Source organism: Pygocentrus nattereri, chromosome 8 (assembly GCF_015220715.1).
Source record: "Pygocentrus nattereri isolate fPygNat1 chromosome 8, fPygNat1.pri, whole genome shotgun sequence".
Taxonomy (NCBI): domain Eukaryota; kingdom Metazoa; phylum Chordata; class Actinopteri; order Characiformes; family Serrasalmidae; genus Pygocentrus; species Pygocentrus nattereri.
The window spans coordinates 10,019,177-10,035,312 of record NC_051218.1 but is presented as its reverse complement, the minus strand read 5'-3'; the positions used below and the strand labels follow the sequence as shown (position 1 = coordinate 10,035,312).

At 39.7% G+C, this 16,136-nt stretch overlaps 1 protein-coding gene across 1 annotated transcript in view; it reads right to left on the bottom strand.

The window, feature by feature from the left end:
* dock4 (dedicator of cytokinesis 4) overlaps window positions 1-16,136 on the bottom strand; it is a 118,699-nt gene that overhangs the window by 84,610 nt on the left and 17,953 nt on the right. Inside the window, exons 2-5 of the mRNA XM_017690341.2 lie at window positions 4,441-4,524; window positions 2,998-3,038; window positions 1,761-1,816; window positions 556-652 (exon numbers count right to left, since the gene is read on the bottom strand). Of these exons, the coding sequence (XP_017545830.1) occupies window positions 556-652; window positions 1,761-1,816; window positions 2,998-3,038; window positions 4,441-4,524 (278 nt within the window). The remainder of the gene's footprint in view (window positions 1-555; window positions 653-1,760; window positions 1,817-2,997; window positions 3,039-4,440; window positions 4,525-16,136) is intronic.

The window sequence follows — 16,136 nt, the reverse complement described above, 5'->3', positions numbered from 1 at the left end:
AATTAGTAAAAATCTCTCTATTCAATTAGAAAGGAATGCAAAATAGAAGCATTTTCACCAGCAGCCTCAGACTTTTGAAAAATGAATCATGACTATTTTAGCTACATAAAACCACACAAATGTTATATGTGAAAAAGAGAAAATGGAAAAAGAATAAAATAGAAGAAAAAAGGGATACAGGCCCTTTCATATTAGACATCATATTTGCTATTTAAATGGTCCTAACACACGCAACAATCTTTAATTCATAAAGATTTGTTACAAAAAAAACATAACTGTCAAAAGAAAAACATTGTTGCTCCAATTTTCTCTATTTTTTGTTTAATGGCATTTAAAAACACCAGCTGCCCTTTAAGTTTTAGGGTTTTCATGAGAAACAGATAAAAATGATCCAAAATTACATCGTTTCTATTTTTTTCAGTTATGTTAAGAACAATAAGCTTTTTTAGAGACGGTTTTCTGCTGACAGTGATGAGATATTTAGACTCTGCCAGTCACTTAGCATACAGCATAACACTGTGTCTCCCAGTGTCACAACAGCATGGCCATGTTTACCACATAGAGCTGCTTCCACATGGTGCCCCAGTCTCGCAGAGTCACCGTCATCTCTGTAATGACCGACTCCTCCATGGGGATGACTGTCTCAAACTGCCTGTGGGTCAAATACACACACGTTACGCAACCATGTTTATACCAAGTCATGACCACCTCCTTAGTCACAGAAACTCAGAACAGTCAGGCAGAGGTCAGATACCAAGATATGTACCAAGATATGACAGGTTTATCACTCAGATTCAACACTACAGCTGTTTACATACTTCATTATCAGATCCACCTAGCAGGATGAAAATGAGCCTCATCAAACTATTACACCACCATAACCTCTGTATTTCAATATTTATATAACAGCCTGTCCTACAGCATCATACAGAAACCACAACCAAGTCTTTTTGAGGTTACTTAAAGTTTAAGGTAACTGTGCGATGATTTAGGTGGGTAGTTTCTATGGTGCTAAGCAGTACATAAGCTTCCATTTATTGTTAGCTATAAAGCCCCGTAGCTCTAAAACTAAAGAAACAAACTTCTGACAGTAAACATGGGGCAGTTGTGGGCTGGAGGTTACCAGTCTTGTGACTGGAAGGTTGCCGGTTCGATCCTCTGAGCCGACAGTCTATGACTGAAGTGACCTTGAGCAAGACTCCTAACCCCCAACAGCTCCCCGCGTGCTGCGGATAGGGCTGCCCACTGCTCCGGGCAAGTGTGCTCACTGCCCCCTAACGTGCGACTATCACTAGTGTGTATGTGGTGTTTCTTTGCACGAATGGGTTAGACTGCGGAGGTGAAATTTCCCCATTGTGGGACTAATAAGGGTCACAATCTTAATCTACCTTAATGACATGGCTGACTGATAACATGTAACCCCCCTTAAAATTCCAGGCTTATTACATACTAAGGCTTATTATTTAGTAACTACAAGGACTTCAATGCAAACCGGCTGAGCTATTCTTAGGTTATAGAAGTGTGTATTAAAACTTTGGGGTTGCCGGTATGCCCTGGCCACGTAAGGGGCTAAAGTAAGCAGGGAATGCCGAACTATCCTATCACTTTAATGTTTGCTTGCAGATGCTCTATAACTGCATCCAATTTACTCATGATGGAGGTGAAACGGAACCATTTGAGCTGAAGAATCAGGAGCTGGACACCCAGCAGTGACTGGGACATGCTGTGCTCAGCACTCAGGAGAGAGAAGAGGATCTTACCCTTTGTTCTTAATGTGTGCATGTTTCAAATGGATGTAGCTGCACGGGAATATTCCCTGGAAAAGACACCACAGAACAACCATCAGCTATTAAACATTTTATAGAGTACAGTTCAAGAGTTCGAAATCACTTCATACTAATACTAATAACTTATTTATTATGCAACAAGAGTTCCTTAAATAATATCAGTCAGACAAAAGAATGCTCTATAAAAGGTCCATATTCTACATTTTTCTTGTATTTTAAACTTATAATGTTTATGTAGTTTTATGTACCAATACAGTCATAATTCATTTAAACATGACCAATTTCCAACCTCTCTTTACCCCTTATAATTAAACAGGCTGATCTTGTTGCTGTGCCTTTTAGACTGATATATATGTAAATGAGCCCTGTTCTGATTGGCTGCTCTATATTGTGTCTCATTCAAAAAGCAGTCACAGCTGACATTCTCCTTATAACGTCAATGTGAATGGGTGGCCGAACAGTGTGGTTTGAAACTTTAATGTTTACAAATTACAATAAACTCCTTTATTTAAAAAAGTGAGGGAAATTTGGTTTTCCAGGGTGTGGTCCTTGTTTTAATCAATATTTTACATTTTATTGATAACAGCAAGAGAAATTATAATATTATAATTACAGATTCACTGTACTTCCTGGATAAGTTAACTATCTTGAGACTTGATTAGGGAATATCCAGCTTCCAACAGTGATTCCAAACTTTATCACTGACTTCTACAGAGCCCTGCAGGTGATATCCCATATAACTAAAAATAATGCATGGTCACGCCTTATTAACTCAAATTCAAATGTGTGGCCATGACTTAGGCGTGGGAATAAGATAATCAAGTCGTGGCCACCTCTTAGTAAGGTGTGGGAATGAGATCATGCCTTACTAAGCCATGGCAATGACTTAATGATCTTGTTCCCATGCCTTACTAAGCTGTGGCCACTCATTAGTTTATTTATTTATTTTTTTAGACGGAATCTCACCAGCGGGGCTCCATAGAATTCCCAATAAACAGAACTTTTAAATCTACTCAGACTAGAAAAAAGACAGGCTGTTATTTTCCAGTGGCCCAGATTTGAAGCTCTCTTTTACTACTTTCATCATTGCTATTTGTTTGTGTAATTAATTCTTTGCACGCATCACCAATACAAGGTGAGAAATGAAACAAAAACAAGTCAATAAATCAATCAGTGGTTCTGCAGATTTCTCTGAACAGATATAACTTGCCTTGACATTTGGATTCTTCAGTACGAATCCTCTGTACCATCCTGAAAGGACAAACGATGACATTTCAGAAAAAATCCACAGCTCAGTTTGGACAGACAGAAATCATTACAGCTGATGTGCAGGGCAGAAAATCCTTAATCAGTTACTGGATCTTTTACTGCACAGGATAATGCACAGTAATGTAACACACTGCTTTTTTTGTGGGGCACTAAAAAACGTTTTGCATGATACAGAATATTAATTCACATTTAAAAAGATGTTAAAGTTAAAACTCCTCTTTATTGTAAGGACGCCTGTGGCGTATCATAGGACTCACAACATTTTCAGTTCAATACTGAAAAAAGATCTGCATCAATCCGTTCAACTAGTATCTGTGGTGCAGCAGTCTAGCAGTAAATATAAAAAACAAACCTATTCAGGTAGCTGTATCTGAGTTGAATTCATTATAAAGGTAACCTTGGAGCCTTTGCTATACAGAACTGGGGCTTTAAGCTTTTATAGTCCCAGCAAAAGACTGCTGCAAATGTCAGCAACATAACAGAGGTTGAAACAGTAATTTATAAAGGTTAGGGGTGGGTGGTATGAAATAAAATTTTATAAAATCTCCAGACAATAACAATGTGACACAATGATATACCAAAGATTATTACTGTTTATTTTGTTGTTGTTTTTCTATGTCATATTGATGATGATAAAATAGTGGTAAATGTGTTTTTCAGTATTAGTTAGTCCAAAGATAATTTTTTGGGGAACTGCTGTGCCTTACAGTACCCTTCATGTACTTCTCCTCTATTAATGGCTTTCAAAAACTACATTTTAGGTCAAAACTTTCTCTCAAACACTGTAAAGCAATGTCTCTGGCATCAGACACTATATCTGTAACCATTTCATGTAACAACCGTCTGTGAGGAAGATACTCAGACTCATTAACCTCCTAAAATCCCAGGCATATTACATAATAAGGCTTATTCAGTAACAGCAGAGCCTTCAATGCAAAGGTAACTGAGATTTTCTTTGGTTATAGAAGCTTGCAATAAAACATTGAGCTTTTCAAGGGGTTAAACATTTCAGACAATTGGTTCCTATCACCTCCACTGTGAACAATTCTGAGCAGGTCAGTTTTTCATATAACAGACTTCATACCAAACCACGTTAACTGACTTTGTTTACATATTATTTGAATACTTTCTTATGGAGAAAATGTAAAAAAATCGCTGGAACTCCCCTTTAAATCAGTAACTGTAATTTGAAAACAAGGCTTTAAACTGCAATGTGCCACACAAAAAAGTGACTACATTTCTGTGACACACTGATTTGTAATTGTCTTTAATACAGGTGCACAATATGGAGCAGGATTTGTTCCTAAACTCAGTGCTAGTAACAGCACAGCTGTGGAGTTTCAGTAATTCCTCTGTGGGGTTCCACACATTTCCCTCTAATTACCTTCACACTTCTCCAAAATCTGCACCGTCTCTCCGATCTCCAGGGGCAGTCCATGCTGAACCGTTCCACGAAAGTTTGCCAGCACTGCAATGGCAAAAAGAGGTTTATTAATAATCACATAACTTTTGTAGATCCTGCAGCAGCGACTGCGCTACACAGTAGGCCAAACCACAGTCTGAACTACCTTAATCATATTAAGGCATTAAGGTTTAAGAGTGATCGAAATAAAAATATAACATCACAATGCTTAAAGGCATTTTCACAATGCATAATATGTATCATACTTAGTGAACTTTAATTGGAGTAGACAAAATAACCACAATGGCCAGAAGCCTAGTGGTAGGACAGGTGAGCCAGCAACTGGAAGGTTGTGAGTTTCATGTCAGGACTTACTGGGTCGCACCCTCTGGTAGCTGACAAATCTCCCTTGTAGGACCAATAAAGTATAACATAAAACAAAATGCACAAATGAACAGCAGTTAAAATGAAATAAAATAAACAACAAAATGGCATAACTTAAGATATCCAATCAGGTATCAGCTACTATGTACTTGCTACACACTGGTTGCTCCTCATAATGTATATATTAGGTATGCGCTGATATGGGAATTGTGAGCCAATGACGATATCCGATATTTTTATGCACATATCTGCTGATGCTGATAAATAAACATCTACGAAATGTAGAAATTGGGACTAGATCTACTTGGCTTAGCATTAAAGTGAGATTTTTTTTTATTTTTTATAAACGGGTTTACAAATATAGTAAAATGAATAAAACACAGATATTTGAGAAGTAAACCTGTGTGGCTCAAACATTCTGCTCTGTTATCAGTTAGAAATATTGACCAAATCTAAACATCCGTCTGATGCAGATATATCTTTCAGAGCAATTGCCTGCTAGTGCAGATAGCATTCTCATACTAAATGTCATTTTCATTATACATGTAGCTGTTTAGTATTCTAGAAGCACTGATGATACCAATGATATACTCAGAAACAACATACTGTGATGTCATTTATCATAGTTTTATAGTTTTAATATACTGTTACATTACCCACACTTAATAATAATAATAATAATAATAATAATAATAATAAGTTGCATTTACATAGCGCCTTTCACAAACCCAAGGTCGCATCACATAGCATGGGGAAAAAAAAACTTTACTAAGGAAGGCTGCATAAATTACATAAGCCAGCACTTCTAGTGTTGAGTCTTTATCTTCAGTTCTTGTGTAGATCTGAGTGTTGCTCTGCATTCCTAAATAAGGCATTAGTCACATTTAGGTTACATAACTCACACAAGAGCTTCTCACAGTACAGTACAGGACCACGGCCAGCAACAATACCAAACCACATGTTCAGAAAACTCCCGCATTTCCATACTTAATCACGGGTCTATCACAGAGCAATGCATTCTCTCCCAAAACCTCATCTGCATATCAGGTGAGGCGTTAAGAGCCGCTATGACAGCACACATTAATATGGAACAGCCGCAAAAATGCTGCAGAAAGGCATAAGACTTCTGACACCTCCTACCAGCAGGAGGACTTTTAAATAGCAATGTCAGCTTTTGGAGGAAAAAAAGGCCGGCGAATCTGCTTTGCAATGCTTGCTGCCTGTCAGCATTTTTCTCTAATACATACAGAAGCAGAGGAACAAATTTGTGGCACTAAATCTACAGCAAACCAGCCCACACTGAACATCAAAAGCCTTATTTCAGGGCTGCAGTGAACAACTATATTTCCAAATTTCAAAATAATGCCATAATAAAAAAAATTTAAAAAACAGCTTGTCATATTAAAGTCTATCGGTTGGTTAGTAGATTCAGGCTATAACTAATTTTATTCTCAATAAAAGGTAGAAATAAAGATAGATTGGCACTATCTATCTATCTATCTATCTATCTATCTATATACACACACACACACACACACACACATATACACTCACCAGCCACTTTATTAGGTACACCTGTACAGTGGCTTGTAACACAAATAGCTAATCAGCCAATCACATGGCTGCAACTCAATGCATTTAGGCATGTAGAGGTGGTCAAGACAACTTGCTGAAGTGCAGACCGAGCATCAGAACGGGGAAGAAAGGTAATTTAAGGGCCTTTGAATGTGGCGTGGTTGTTGGTGCCAGACGGGCTGGTCTGAGTATTTCAGAAACTGCTGATCTGCTGGGATTTTCACGCACAACCATCTCTAGGGTTTACAGAGAACGCTCAGAAAAGAGGAAATATCCAGTGAGCGGTCAGTTGTGTGGATGAAAATGCCTTGTTGATGTGAGAGGTCAGAGGAGAATGGGCAGACTGATTCCAGATGATAGAAAGGTAACAGAAACTCAAATAACCAACCAAAATCTCTGAGGAATGTTTCCAACATCTTGTTGAAAGTATGCCATGAAGAATTAAGGCAGTTCTGAAGGCAAAAGGGGGTCCAACCTTTTACTAGCAATAAATAAAGTGGCCAGTGACAGTATATACATATATGACGTATATGCCCCGAAAAATATATGCATACAATATATATCCAACAATTTACAGTTCATAGACACCTGCTCATTCAGTGCTCCTTCCAAAATCAAGGATCTTATAATAGCAGTTAAATAATAGCTGCTGTACTAACAACCTCTGCTCTTCTGGGAAGGCTTTACACTAGATGTTGGAACATTGCTATTAGGATTTGATTGCAGCCAGAAAAGCAGTAGTGAGGTCGGGCACTGATGTTGCATGATCAGTTCTGGAATGCAACTCTCGCTCATCCCAAAGGTACTGGATGGAGCTCATCACTCCAGAGATGGCAGTTTCACGGCTCCTCAGATTTTTTAATACCCCTCAAGCCAATATGGAGCTACTTGGCTGGCACGGTCTTGTGTATTCTAGGTAATAAACACAACTGAGAGCCAGTGGGAAAGGTATCTGCACCTGGACTTAAAACTCATATTGTCGCCTGGAATCGTGAGTCTGGCAAAGCTTTGCCAAATCACAAGGAGTTCAGTGTTGGCAGCTGGCAGGCTGCGTGCTACTGCTTTCAAATATTTTAATTATCACGTTTATTGAATATTATACATTTTAAATATAAAATTTGTTGCAGAGAAGGTCAGAAGGAGCTACATTGTGTCTTTGTGGATCTAGAGAAGCCATATGATAGGGTGCCAAGAGAGGAACTGTGGTACTGTATGAGGAAGTCAGGTGTAGCTGAAAAGTATGTTAGGGTGGTGCAGGACATGTATGAGGATAGTGAGACAGTGGTGAGGTGTGCAGTTGGAGTGAGAAATGGTTTCAAGGTGAAGGTAGGGTTACATCAGGGGTCAGCTTTGAGCCCTTTCTTGTTTGCCATGGTAATGGAAAGGTTGACAGATGAGGTCAGGCAGGAGGCTCCATGGACCATGATGTTTGCAGATGACATTGTCATTTGTGGTGAGAGTAGAGAGCAGGTGGAAGAGAATCTGGAGAGGTGGAGGTTTGCACTGGAGAGGAGAGGAATGAAGGTCAGAAGAGACAAGACGAAATACATGTGTGTGAATGAGAGGGAGGCAGGTGGAAAGGTGAAGATGCAAGGAGTAGAGGTCGTAAAGGTGGATGACTTCAAATATCTTGGGTCAACCATCCAGGGCAATGGACAGTGTACAAAAGAGGTGAAGAAGAGGGTGCAGGCAGGATGGAGTGGGTGGAGACGGGTGTCAGGGCTGATGTGTGACAGAAGGATAGCAGCAAGAGTGAAAGGGAAGGTTTACAAGACAGTAGTGTGTCCTGCTATGATGTATGGTTTGGAGACTGTGGCTCTGTCTAAAAGACAGGAGGCTGAGCTGGAGGTGGCAGAAATGAAGATGCTGAGATTTTCGTTGGGAGTGACAAGGCTGGACAAGATTAGGAATGAGCAGATCAGAGGGACAGTGAAGGTGGAGCAGTTTGGAGATAAAGCCAGAGAGGCCAGGTTGAGATGGTTTAGACATGTGTTGAGGAGGAATAGTGGATATATTGGTCAAAGTATGTTGGAGATGGAGCTGCCGGGTAGAAGGAGAAGAGGTAGACCTCAGAGAAGGTTTATGGATGTAGTGAAGGTGGACATGGAGATGGTTGGTGTAAAAGTAGAGGAGGCAGTGGATAGGGCAAGATGGAGGCAGATGATCCGCTGTGGCGACCCCTAATGGAGCAGCCGAAAGAAGAAGAAGAATAAAAAAATTGTTGAAGGCCTCGTCTGTAGTGTCGTGCTCTTTCTGTAGTGCATTTCATGGGAAAAGCCTCTAGTGTTTTTGTTGATAACTGTGCCTTACACTGATCAATTTTTCTGATTGAGTTCTTGAAGTTTAAGGAGTGCTGGGATGGGGAAACCAGGTAGATCTGATTAGAGCTGCAATAAAACTTAGCAGGAGCTAAACTCAACAATCAATTACACATTGTTTATCTTGGGTCTATTGTGATACTGACTGGCTAAAGGCTGTTTTTATTCATTATTTATTTTGCCCAATGTCTTATGTAGCATGATCTGTACTTGACTTCTCACTGTGTTGCTGCTCTGCTCTGTTTGCCACATTGTGGTTGTAGCTATATAAATATCATAGGTCACAAGATTCATTTCAGATAGTCTTTTGTCTCTCTCTCTCTCACATACACGCGTACACACACACACACACACACACACACACACACACACACACACACACACACACACACACACACACACACACACACACACACACACATTTCCTAAGCCAGTTATCCTTCTGTGTCGTGGGGGAGCTGGAGCCTATCCAAGTGGTCATTGGGTGAAAGGCAGGAAACACCCTAGACAGGTCACCAGTCCATTCCAGGGCAGACAGACAGACATGTACAGTCTTTTATCAGAGACTGTTTAACCACTGTTATTTAATAGATTTCAACATACTGACACCTCACTGGCCATCCCAGGTATGAAGACAAGCACACTCCATTACGCCTGAGAGAGATCTAAAAATAATTAGCACAGTATGCACCAGTGGTCTCCCATTCTGGTCCTGCAGAGCTTAATTTCAACCACAGTTTGCCACACCTGCTCCAGGTAATCAAACTCTTCCCAAGTCCGCGATTGGCTGGATCGGATGCATAAGAATTACATAAGGGGCAGGGCAGCTTATTGGATACAAGCTGGAAAAAACTCTGCAAGAATTTAGCTCTCCAGGATCACGGTTGTAGACACATGGCTGGCTGCATATGCTATATGTTTTTTTTTATGAATTTTAAGATTTATGAACACTAAATAACAAATCGTTTTTTGAAAGCTCTCATTTTGAAAGTTGTTACTCTTTAAACATGCATTTGTGAGCTCCTGCTGGTGAGGGTTCATGTCAACTTGCATGCTAACAGTGCCCAGACTGCAACACATGCTCTAAATGAGCAAGATCCAAATCCACGTTCATGTCCATTACATATTAAAATAACAAGGTGTTTTCTGTCGTTTGTAGTAGAGTCACTCTGAAATTCAGCTGTATGTGCTGTATGTGACACTCTGAAAAACCGCCAAAAGACACAGCAGGGAATGCACTCCAGCTCATTACTCCACTGTGATAATCCATCATTTTAACAGTAAAAGGGAATAAAACCCTACATTAACATATCATTTACTATTATCTTATAAGCTGTTGACAATTAAATCAATTCTGTTTAGTTATCTAGCAATTCTCTTATGCAACACAGCAATTATCTTTCAAGCATCGTCATCAGCGTACTTGTAAATCATCGCTTATATTCGAATACATAGCCCTATTTCCCAGGCCTACACTCCACTATGCTTTCGGCCTAACAACAGTTCTGCTTAAAACAGGCACTGTTGAGTTTGGAAGGACAATCGCATTAGGGTGTGTATCAGTGCTAAACACTTTCTCTCACTCCTGCTGATCATGCTGTGGACACACACTGCTGCCTGGCTCACATGCTGGACAGCCTGCTGTCCGTCTTGCACAAGCCAGCAGGTGCAGACAGCTCTGAAACCGTTCCTGTAAAGCTACTGTCGCTGCCTTCACAGCTGCAAATCCATGGCAGATCCACTCTTAAAGTTTACAAAAAGGATTTGATGCAGTGTTGCTTTAGTGTTTTGCTCTGGTTACCTAGATAGTTTTTTAAAAATACACTCCTCTAACTATACATATATTTTTAAAAATACACTCCTCTAACACTGCTTCCTACTGCCAGCTGCCAGTGGCAGCTGTCAGTCAGTCAGTGGTGGCTGCCAGTCAGCAGTGGCAGCTGTAGTCAGTCAGTGGAAGCTGCCAAACCAAGTGTAGCTGCCAGTCGCATTCTTGGTGTATGTGAAGCGGACACCAGCAACAGTTATTAAGAAAAGTTGCCATGTGCAACGCAGTGGGTACTACTAGCATTCTTTACCTGGTGACATTTAACATTTACTAGCTATCATTACCACCACATTTCAAATAATTTTAAAGAAACTGCTTCTGCATTCTGTTCAAAGCTAGGAAAAATGTACAAAGAGTAACTCTGATTATCACAAAATGCACACATGGATAAAAATAGTTTGCACACTATTTGACAAATTCAGCAAATGACACTGGCTGACTGACAGCTGCCACTAACTGGTACTTTCTGCTGCCAGCTGCCAGTTAGAGATTGAGCCCCCTCTCAGGAAACGTGTCTACATGACTATCCATAGTAATCAGCTGTACAGATACTGCAGATAGAGATTAAGTTAAAAAACGCTGGAGTATCCCTTCAAAGAACGATTCATTGAACATTTCTATCAGGACATACAAGAATCTTCTGCTAAGGCATCATGCCAAAGAATCATTTTGGCAGCCCTTTAATGGGAGTGAAAAGATTTCATTACAGAATCAAGAAATTGCAAAAGTATGTAAACTATATCTGATACTGATATCTATACTGATATGTGATATCTATACTGATACACCCCCAGTCTTCTCTGAGGGTCTCTCGCTTACCACATATCATGGAAACTCATTAAAACTAGACATCTGGGTGCATCTTATCAGTGGAGTGGGTGGCAGGGAGCGGAGCTTAAGGTCTACAGGCATCTCCACTCAAATGAATGGGCTTTTCCTCACTTGTAAGTTCTAAATCAGGGGTCAGCAACATCCGGCTCTTTTACTGCCCTGTTGCAGCTCAACAGCAGAAATTAGATTCTTAGGTAAATAATAATCCTCCTTTGCAGTAAAATACAGCTCTGCTGATCGTTTTAAAAGAGTTTTAACACTAAACGCTCTTAAACACTGGTCATAATGTAGCTTATAGTTGCTAATTCACCCTTTCACCCTGAAGACTAGTGGTAACCACAGCAACGCAGAGACTCTTGTCTGTCTAGTAGCTATCTAAAAGGTAAAGAGAAAGAATTAAGAGGAATATCAATAATTTGGAGACACGTGGACTTATTTGCATTTATAAGTACTTTCCTGATATGTTTAATCTGCAGTGAGAAACACTAAAAAGTTGCGAGGCTGAAGTCACTTCTCCTTCACCAGCTTCTTGTTCAAATCTTCCCATTCTACCTTAAATGTTGCAGCATTTACATTCTGGCACTGTTTAAGGTGGAACGGGAGAATTTTTAACAAGAAGCTAACAAGAATGTCAAGCTGACTTCAGCCTTATAAAAAGTTGAACATTGAGAGACATTTTACAAGAGTCTGTTCTACTTTTGCAGAAAAGTGTCCTGATGGAGATGCATTGCCACATACTGAAGCATATAAACAGCCGAAATGGTAAAACAGACATAAAATGTTGTGGCTCCCAATGTGGTTTGATTTTTGTTGAAAAGACAAAATGGCTCTTCTTAACGTTTAGGTTGCTGACCCCTGCTCTAGGGGTTGTGAGTCCAGCTGTTGTGGCAGGTACTGGCAGATACTGACTCTACTCAAGCAGGACTTAATCTTAACTTTAAATTATTCGAAGAAATCGGATTCTGCAGTGCATATTGTGGCTCTGTATTGGAATTAGGCCAGTGTTTCACAACGCTGACGGGACCCTCACACATGAGGGGCTCTCAGAAAGGTTACCGTGACGTTAATTAGGCACCCAAAGTGCTGGAATTTCATATGTTACGCAACACTGGGTTCTGCTTGCTGAGAATACTAATGTGAAAACTCTGCAAACAGAATAACGTAAATAATGAATAAGTTCCTAAAAGTTTTCCATGCTAAATTTATACAACAGCATAATCTAACTTCTCCGAAAGTCTGTGAAATCAGTGAAAATGAGCCGTCTGCTGAATCTATAACTGCCTCTCTGCTTTTGTGTGTCTGTGTGTACACACTGTTGGGCCTGAGAGAACGTATGTGTGTGTGTGTATGTGTATGTGTGTGTGTGTGTGTGGTAACTGTGTGTAATATTTACCGTTTGGCATAAAAAGAGCTGAATGTGAGGCGTCTAAGCAGCAGTTGCATCGCTGCTGTTGCTAGGCTCTTTAATTTCCCTCCACTCTGTGAGACGCACCACTCTACATCATGATGAAGCTCAAGAGTCATCCACAACATTCCCAACTAATAAAGAACAAGGTTATAATAATAACTGCTGAAAGCAATAAAGAAACTCATCCACTCAATTAAAAAAGGTCACATCTCTGTCTGAGCAAAGCTCAACATCAAAAGAGAATCCAGACCATCATGTACTGAACACTCTGCTGCTCTTTATTAGAAACACCTACACTCTTAAATACACAGGCATGAGGTAGAACCACATTGTGTTCTTCAGAGAGAGAAGAACCAGTTTTGGTCCCACTAAGAACTCTTTTAAAAGGTTCTTACTGTTCTTGAGAGACTGATTCTTCAAAGCCCATTTTTAAAAATAGATTCTGTGTAGAGCCTCTGGTTCCTCCAAAAATCAAACAATAAAGATCTATAGAGATTCAAATAGCCTTTAACAGCTTTTCATGAAGCCAGAATGAAATACAGGAATGCAGGAAATTATGCACAACATTAGCTTAACATCCATCTAACAACATCTAACATCCTCACTAACAGTCTAGCTGCTTTTAAAGATTAATCCCACTGATTAAATCCAAATTTCTACATAATAATTTAAGTCAAAAACGTTTGTCACTCGACAGCTGGGATAGGCTCCAGCACCCCCCCGCGACCCTGAGGGAGTAGCGTCATAGATGTTCATGGTGGTGGTGATAGACATCTGAAGCATTTAATGCCTCTAAAAGCCCCCTCACAGAAAGTTTTTATATAAAATATTTACACAGCACAATTCCTGAGACAATGTTTTATAGTTCTGAGAAAAGGTTTTGGCCTAAAATTTATTTTCAAAAATCCATGGTGGAGAGGTACATGTAGGGTGTTGTAAGGCAAAGTAGTCCCTTGATTTTTTCATATTTATGGCTATTTTACAATCATAAACATTGCTTATAAAAATTCGGAGGACACATGTAGGTTCAATGGCTGTTTTGGATAAACAGGTGTTTATCCAAACAGGTGTTTTTTGAGCATTCCTCAACTTTCCCAGTCTTTTATTGCCCCTGTCTCAACTTCTTTGGAACGTGTTGCAGGCATCAAATTCAAAATGAGTGAATATTTGGAAAAAACACCAAAGTTTATCCGTTTGAACATGAAATATCTTGTCTTTGTAGTGTATTCAACTGAATATAGTTTGGAAAGGATTTGCAAATCATTGTGTTCTGTTTTTATTTATGTTTTACACAACGTCCCAACTTCATTGGAATTGGGGTTGTAACTTAAAAAAATATATAACTGCATGGGAATATTGCAGTTATGTTCCCTAACTAAAGCTACTGAGGATGTGCCCTTGAGGGTACCACTGCAGTGAGTGAGGCGTACGACCCTAGTGCTTGATTAATTTGTTGAAAACGCTGTTTCCACTAAAAACAGCAAACACTAAAAACCACGCTGAAAACCAGAACACTACACTCATAGTCCCTGTGGAAGGGGAGCAAAAGCAGGCACTCTGACATCTACCTGATCATCAAAAGAAAGCAAAATGAAAGGAAGTACGTCAGTTCAATTTCCCCACCGCTCTGCTCCCTACTGTTCTGTACTCTGTACTGATTTAATGTTAACATTAAGTCTGTCTCTCAGCACGAAAGCGCCAGGAGCTGCAGGCTGTACGAACACACTAAGCCTCTCGATGCATGCCAGCAGAGACCATCCGTCAGCAGTGGAATGAAAAACGTGCTGGTGGAAGCTTGTTTACTCTGAGTGGGCTGAGGATGGCAAAGACTGGAGTCGAGGCCTAACATGCTGGTGTGTAGGTTGTTACCTATGCATTACGTAAAACGGCAGCCGCTTTCCCACAACACTCCCACGTGCGAGGACACATGTGCGGAGAACAAGACATCTCTGCTATCATCTCTCATCAAAAGTGTGCAGGCTGCCAGCTTAGCCGCATTTAATGCAAATGCTTCCCTTCTTACTTTCATTCCTCCATCTCACACGGCAGCTCAACCAGAACCAAGCAGCCCCGCGGAGAACACGCTGAGGAAGAATCAAAACCAAGACTTCACTTGGGTTAAATTCCACCCATTAATACTGAACTGATAAGGCACGTTGCTATTAAGAGTATTAAGAGTTATTATAGTGGGTAAATGATAAAACATTGTGATGTTCCTGGCTGTGAAGATGCTAATGTATCATTGCAGCCTTACAAAATATCCAGAAATCTGAAAGAAATGCCTGACATGTCCTTGAGGAGTTCAACCCAACAGTCACTGCTGTACAATTCATCGGAACTGTTATTTGCAGGAGTCATAATTTAAGACAGTCAATTAGAACAGTTGTTTTCATATTTATCAGTCTTAAAGGCAGTAACAAAAACTGCCAGTCTAAGGGATTTAAGATATAAACAGAAGTTGGAAAATGGTCACGTGAAACTAAATTAGGACTGGTTTTGGTACATTAGGGATGCACATACATGTGTGGAGTGGATTACAGCAAATAAATGAACGGTTTTGCAAATCACATTATGGACCACTTTCAAAAAATGTCTTTTTTTTCATGGTATATGTTGTTGGGGGTGGGCTTTACACATATACAAAAAACAGTGTTATATTATGATTAATTTCACCTTTATTTAAAATAAATAACAAATATTTTCCAACTTAAGTCAGTGCTTTCTCTGTTCAATAACTCACTATATCCAAGACTGTTACAAATGTGTATGGAATGAAATCTTCAAATACTAGGAAAGTGTAGAATACAGGCCCTTTAATGCAAAGCAATGCTGCATGACTCAAATAGAGCTTTATTCAGGCATTGATCAGAAGTTGAATACCTGAATGTATTTTCTGTCCAATGAACTTGACGCGAACCACATCGTCACATTTCGAGCCCAAAACTGACCCGAGTACAAAAAATTCTGTCCAAACCGGTGGTTATCGTATAGTAAAAACAACAGCTGTCATTAGATCACAGACCAATTAAATGAAAATAATAAAGAATATAATAAAATAATCAGCGGTCCAAAATTATATTCTGCCTTTACTAATTTGTTCATCAAATAATGCTTTTAAGCAGCATGCCACGTGATTTTTAGTCTGGATGAACTACCCACACTGTTCTATTCTCATGCTGTGTGCTGCTGACAAAGTAATTGGAACCCCTTAAAATCCCAGACTTATTTTATACTATGGCTTATTATTCAATAATTACAGGGACTTCAGTACGAACTGGCTGAGCAATTCTTAGGTTATAAAAGTGTGTAATGAAAAAATGGGCCTGCTGGGGGC